Below are 7,041 nucleotides of genomic sequence, written 5' to 3' on the forward strand. Positions count from 1 at the left end.
CTGCATCAACAACATGACATCCATGAGAATCATGGTGTGAAAAAATATTTGACAAACATGTATCATTAAAATTTTGGACTATGAGAAAACACATCATTGCCCATACCATTGCCATGCACAGATGATCTGCCCAGAACATTCCCCGCTGGCCTCATCATTGGCTCATCAGTTGCCCAATGGTTGGCCCGGTCTCCAATTACATCGTCTTTATCCAAGATTGCATTAACTTGGATCTTCTGCGTCAAAACATTCGAAAGCAGCTGCCTGGCGCCTTGGTGTGTGACCGCATCCGATCCTACTCTGTCTGCAGCGCCTCTGCCCCGCCGATCCCCTGCATGGCCGACCCGCATCTCATTGTCCAGTGGAGGCACAGCGGTGCAGCTGTCAGCAGCAATCGGCATCACCCGCTCGATTCCCTGGTCATCATTGGCCAGTAGAGGACACACGTCGGGGCTGACTGCAGCACCCTGCAACGCCTGGACAGCTGGCGGCATGGCAGTGGTTGGCACCGCACCACGCTGTTGTCCGACGCTGTCGGCAGCAGCTCCGCTGCTGTGGTGGGTGTGCAGTACCTCTTGTAAGCCGCCGGCTAGGGCTTATCAGATTATAAGATAACCCACGGCATTTGTAAACACTTCCGATATAGTAAATTTTTGTTGGCTGGCATCCGTAGTTTTTTTCCCTCTATGTTGAGGGGGTTTTCCATGTTAAAAACTTGTGTCTCCGCTGCGATTTTCTTTTTGTTTTTCGTTATTTGCTTGTCGCATTTATAACATTTACACACGCTAATTTTTTTTTGGTAGACGACCTGAGAGGATTATTCCTATCTCTATAAGCGGTAATCCGTCACACAGTTATTGTTATCTCTATAAACAATAATCTGTCATCATAATTTTATCGTGATGAGCATTAATTTACTGCTTGGAATCAAAGCATAACTTAAAATGTGCATCATGGGATCCACCACCGCATTGCAGCATTTCCTGGTACCCGACAATACTAATTTCGCAGTGTGCATCGTATCAAGTTTGAAAAACATGTCACGGGCTTGTGCTGGACTATATGCCTGGAATTGTGAGCATGTTTCTTTTCTGTCTCACTTATTGGGTAGCGAGTGAGTAGTCCCATCAAATTTAAATTTGGATAGAGGCTGAACTAGTGCTAGGTGCACTGAAGTGTGCATATTGTTTTGTCAATCGCCTAACCTGGCTAGTCGTCCTTTGTTAATGAACTTTGAGGTATATAAATTTGATCGCCTCACCAAAAGCACTATTATCTAACATGTTAGGAAGCGCATATTGTGGCGCTCCTTCAGTTTAGTAGCTTAATTACATTACCATATTAGTTACAAGCTTAATTACATTACCATATTGAGTTAGGGCATCTCAAGGGGCGCGACGCATTTCGGACGCCCGAAATGTCCGTTTGCGTCGCGCGGCGGACGCTTGACAGATCGTTTTTGTTTGCGCGTCCGTTTGCATCTAGGGGTGGCTCCAGCGGGCCGACGCATTTTCGCGTTTGCATCAATTTATGAAGTTTCCAAACAATAAGGAAATCAACAAAGTCATAGTTATTACATTTAAAAATCGACATGAAAATAAGATAGTATTTCTCTAGGCATGATCTTCATGGCCAGCCAATGTCCACTGATGCTCAATCAGATCCGTTTGCAGCTGTTTGGAGACGTTCTCGTCAGTGACTTCTACATTCCTATGTAGGTAGTCCTGCCAAGATGAAGCTTCAGGAAGTGGCGCAACCAGCTCACCTTGGAAATCCCATTGGTTCTCAGGACGCTCGTTCTCAACGATCATGTTGTGCATGATCACGCAACATGTCATCACCTAATGCATGGTCTTCAGCGACCATGTTCTTGCCAGGTGACGAACAATTGCCCACCGAGCTTGGAGCACACCAAATTCGCGCTCCACATCTTTCCTGCAAGCCTCTTGCATCTTGGCAAACCTCCTCGTCTTCTCGGAGTTTGGATTACGGGCAGCCTTCACCAATGTGGCCCAGTCGGGGTAGATGCCATCAGCAAGATAATATGGCTTGTCATATGCATTTCCACTGATCTCATAGCTCACCCGGGGAGCTTTGCCTTGCATGAGCCGGTTGAAAACCGGTGATCGGTGCAACACATTGATGTCATTGTTGGAAACGGCCATGCCAAAGAATGAATGCCAAATCCATAAATCTTGAGATATGACAGCTTCAAGAATGACAGTTTTTCCCTCCTCATGCCCGTTGTACGCACCCTGCCATCCAAATGGACAGTTTTTCCACTGCCAGTGCATGCAATCTATGCTGCCAATCATTCCTGGGAAGCCTCTAGACTCATTGATAGACAGGAGGCACCTTGTATCCTCAACAGTTGGCTCCCTACAGTAATACTCTCCGAACACGGCAATCACGGCTCGGCAAAACCTGTACATGGCCTCAAGACAGGTGCTCTCACCCATTCGAAGATACTCATCGAATATATCCGCAGCCATTCCATATGAGAGCATGCGAATAGCCGCGGAGCATTTTTGGCAGGAGGTGAAGCCTAACACACTCGTTGCATCGCGCCCGCATTGGAAGTAGGGGTCATAGTTTCGACGCCCGTAGAATGACCAAGAACAGGTCCCTTGACATCCTGTATCGGCGCCAGAAATTTTTTTCCGGGAAGATCGGATCGGTGAGGTGGAAGTAGTCCTTGTGGAGGCGGGCCTGCCCTTCCACTCTGTTGCGCGGCAGGTTTTTGGAGCGGCCCTTCACAGAGCCCTAGTGCTGCGGCCCCGGGTTAGAGGTGAACTCGTGGATCATGGAGGCCGCAGTTGTTGCCAAAGTCTGCATCGACTGATCGGACTCTTCGTCGGAAGAGGAGTCGACGACCTCCGCGCGGAACTTGTCCAACATCTGCCACATGCCCATCTGCGTGGGTACAAACTGCGGATCAATGGCCGCGCACGATAGCGCCGAAAACACGAGTAAGAAACCTACCGACGCAATTGACCGAACAGGTCGTGGGCGGCGCGGAAGGGCGGCGCAACCGGGAGCGTTTCGGCCCAAAACAGCCGGCAGGTACGCGGCGGAGCACGCTCCTGCTCTCCCGCGCGGCAAGAACGGAGCCGACGGCGACTACTGCGGCGCTACGGCCGGACGGCGGCGCTAGGGGTGGGGGTGGTGGCGTCGCACTAGGGCAGGAAAGAAGGGCAACAAGAAGCAAATCGAAGCGGTCGATTTCGCTGTCCCTGACATGCGGGACCGGGTAAGAAATGGAGGACGCTCCAAGCGACCGCCGAGCGTCCGCGGAGACGCAAACCTGGCGCATATTTAGGCCAGGTTTGCGTCTCCGCGGACGGCCCGGTCACTTTGCGTCGCCCCACTGGAGCAGGCCCCAGACGCATTTCCGATCACGGTGGATAAAAACTGTCGCTCAGCGACCGTTTGGGTCGTGCCGCTGGAGATGCCCTTACAATTACAATGGCGCTGCAGAAGCAAGCCATGAAGCATGATGAATTTCATCGAGAGACAACCACTGTACAGAAGCCAACTGACAACTTTCAGGCACACACATATGGTGGAGACAGAAGCTCTCTCCCACTTCCCCACATACACTGATACACACAAGAGATTCGTCAGTCACCTCACCTGCCACGCGAACCCATCATACATGACACAATGTTCCCCAAATCCGGTGAGATCCAAGTTAGGTTGATTACTCACCACCGTTCAAAAAATCGTCCAATTAGATCCTACACTAAGTTCACAAACCACTTACGACCGTCCCTACTAGATGAACTATGCTGCAAAATCATCTGTGTTGCACCACCGTGTAGACTGTAATCTAAAATGGGGCATGCAATCCTCCACTGTAGGCGGCTACTTTTTTGTCTCTGGATAATTTCCAACAGAAAATGTAATTTTAAGTTTCGTAGCGGACATTTGGCAGAATATCGAGGTTTAGGAATCAAGCATTTCCTGGATAACTAGTCAAAGATCACCTGCAGAATGGCTAGATAATTCGGTAACGCATTCCAAATTCCAAGTCATAGATCTGCGCACAGAGGTCATCGCTTATGTGCTAGCATGACCAGATAGGTTGCCGTTTAAGTTGGCACTAGTACTACAGGTGTCTCTTTTCATCATATACTTACAAATAACACTGAGTTATTTAGTTCCTTGATCAGGTGCTATAATCCTACAAGCAATGCAACCACTTCATTTGCAATAATTTGGTTCAGTGAGCAAAAATCTGCACTAAAGTTCAGATATCCTGTATTCCTGTATTGTGAAAATGAAGCCCAGAACATACAAAGAGGTTAGCACCCACGTACAAGAGCAGACCACACCACGAACATGATCTACTTTGGTGAATATAATGCTTATGGTGATTGTGCAATAGTTTCAATACCACTGATGAAAGTTCCACTTCTATTTGATCCATTTGGTAGTGCTACTGGGCAGTAAAATTATTCAAAGATTCAGATGCACAATCAAAATGCCTTGGCCACTCACTTGCAATCAACAATAAATCATAGAAAAATTCCATAGATAAAAAAGGGTAAAAAATACACCATTCTACAATAAAAAGAGTTGAAACAGGGAAAGAATGCAAGACATGCCAGTTCTACCACATAAAAGCAGTATGTTGGTAAGTACACACATCCATCCAGTGATAGATTAAATGGCACATCAAAAGGGTGAACAGTTAAACAAACGGCAGAAGCTGGAGTAAGCGCTAAGTACACCATAAACATCTCCTGCAAAGTTCTAAAACCAGAATGGCGAAACCTTGAGTAATCCTGCCTCCATGATGTATCCCTGTCCAAGCTGGAAAAGTTTCTGCTCTCTCTTGGGAGGTGGAAATTTTACAAAGAAAATGTTAGAGCAGAAACTGCAAATGCATAGGACAGTCACTCGTCATCTGAGTAGAACATGCTTGGATACACCCAGAGGGCCTGCAGCTGGCGGTACCAGTTCCTTTTGTACAGAAGGTCAGGATCGGTTGATCGATCCCACACCACATCTGCCTGGTCACCAAACCCATGTATGCTCATAGGTTGAGAGTAATGGGCATAGTACAAGCAGTTCCTCTTCCCTCCCCATAGTTCTGGATTCATGCAAGAAAACGGCGTGCTCCTCACATCACCACCAACAAAGAGTGCCCAGCTGTCCAGCTTCTTCACCTCCACCCATTTTGCCAGCTTTGTAGTCATATCGAGGCGGTAGGGTCTATAGGTCACTGGTGCTCCATATGATAAGTTGATGCAATGATCAACAATTAGAAGCATGTCACCACAGACCACTAGCCATGGTCTTAAATATGGGCATTCAGCCATGCCGTCCCACCACTCAGTTTTTATCTCCTGCAAACCAAGCCGGGGAGCCAGCTGCAAAGTGTAGATCCTATAATGATAATCCATCGCAATGAACTTACCATTGAATTCCACAATTTGTTCTATACGTGCATCATCAAGTTGGAGTTCAAACCAAGTGTCACTGCCAACTGGCCAATCAAATAGGGATATCTGAGTACTGATGAGGAGATGCGATTTGGGTGATGCAAGGGGAGCTGTCAAAGTGCCACTATAGTAGAACTCTTCACAGTCATTGCTGGATGGGAGACGTGGAGGTGAAACCTCTGCACCACTGAACACATCAACAACAACACAATAACGACGCCGGCAACAGATCAGATGACCATAGGAACAGCCAGCAAAATGCATCATCTGCAAAGTTTCTTTAGGAATCTGGCAGCGAAAGGTGGTGTTTTGCTTAGATAGATCTATGACCTGGCAAATGCGTAGCTTGCGATGACCATTGTTAGAAGGGAGATGAGGAGCTTTGACACGAACATTGGGGCGGATGAGGAGAGGTGGTAACATAGTGCGAATGCTTGATTTGGATGGGTACGATGAGAATGCAACACGCCAAGAGCGGCATGTGCCAGCAAATGCAAGAAGGTCGATGAATGATCCAGACAAAGCAATTATGGACTGAAGCAGGCCATCTGGGAGGTCTGCCCAACCTTGGAGTCCAGACACAGCAACGGATTCACAGACAAGGGTGTCAGGCAGTTTGCTGGGGCTTTGCATGATAGCTAACTCTCTGCAGAACAGAAGAAGATCAAGACAGAAAATTAGAAGAGATCTGAATATTAACATACAAGATAAATTTAGGTGGTATGCTAAAATTACTAGTAACATTAAACTAGAAGAGAGAAACTACGAGTGGAGTTCTAGCGCTAGTGACAGCAATGTGCAATCATATGTGGAACCTGATACATTATACTACTATTTATTTATTTGTTTATGTTGTGATGCCTTTTAATTTCCATTTGTAGATAACTTCACAGGTGTGCATAATCATTTCTGCTTAAAACAGCCACATATAGCATGAAAATCGGATCTTTATCAAGGGCACACGATTCAAGATGCATGTGAACCAGTCGGTCAATATTAATTAATCCAATCTATTCTAAGGTTCTTATTTTCTAATATCATGATTTTCCCTTCTTATTTCTAACTGCAGATAACTTCACGAGTGTGCGTAATAATAGAATTTCTGTTCAAAACGCTACTGACCACATCTAATATGAAAATCTGATCTTTACCCTAGATACGCGATTCAAAATGCATGAGATCGGTTCTTAAACCAGATCGGTCAATATTAATTAAGCCCATCTACTATAGGGTTGTCAATCCTGAAGAAAAATCGATGGAAATCTAGCCAATCAACATAACTCAAAGTACTTGCCCGATTAAGAAACAACTGCGGGGTCCTCGCTTCTCTGTTAGTTTTGTTTGAAAACAATAGTACTCCTATATTAAACAAAAGACATATGCATAATAGATGACCGAAAGAAAAAGGGAAATTTGCTACATGACACCGATAAAAATGCCACATATAGCATGAAAATCGGATCTTTATCAACATATGAGAGAAGAAGCTAGGGTTTGTGTAAGACGGAGATGGGGAAAGTGCAGGCCTTGAAGTGGGGAAAGGCGACGGCGAGTGGCTACGAAGGCAGAATGACCGGATCTGGCGACTTCTCCG

At 46.4% G+C, this 7,041-nt stretch overlaps 1 protein-coding gene across 1 annotated transcript; it reads right to left on the reverse strand.

The window, feature by feature from the left end:
* Positions 1 to 4,691: 4,691 nt before the first annotated feature.
* LOC124671133 lies at positions 4,692 to 6,080 on the reverse strand. The gene has a single exon (XM_047207557.1). The coding sequence runs from the start codon at positions 6,078 to 6,080 to the stop codon at positions 4,899 to 4,901; it is 1,182 nt and encodes a 393-aa protein (XP_047063513.1). The 3' UTR covers positions 4,692 to 4,898.
* Between the last annotated feature and the right edge of the window lie 961 nt (positions 6,081 to 7,041).

The sequence above is a fragment of the Lolium rigidum genome, chromosome 1, assembly GCF_022539505.1.
Source record: "Lolium rigidum isolate FL_2022 chromosome 1, APGP_CSIRO_Lrig_0.1, whole genome shotgun sequence".
In the NCBI taxonomy this organism is placed as follows: domain Eukaryota; kingdom Viridiplantae; phylum Streptophyta; class Magnoliopsida; order Poales; family Poaceae; genus Lolium; species Lolium rigidum.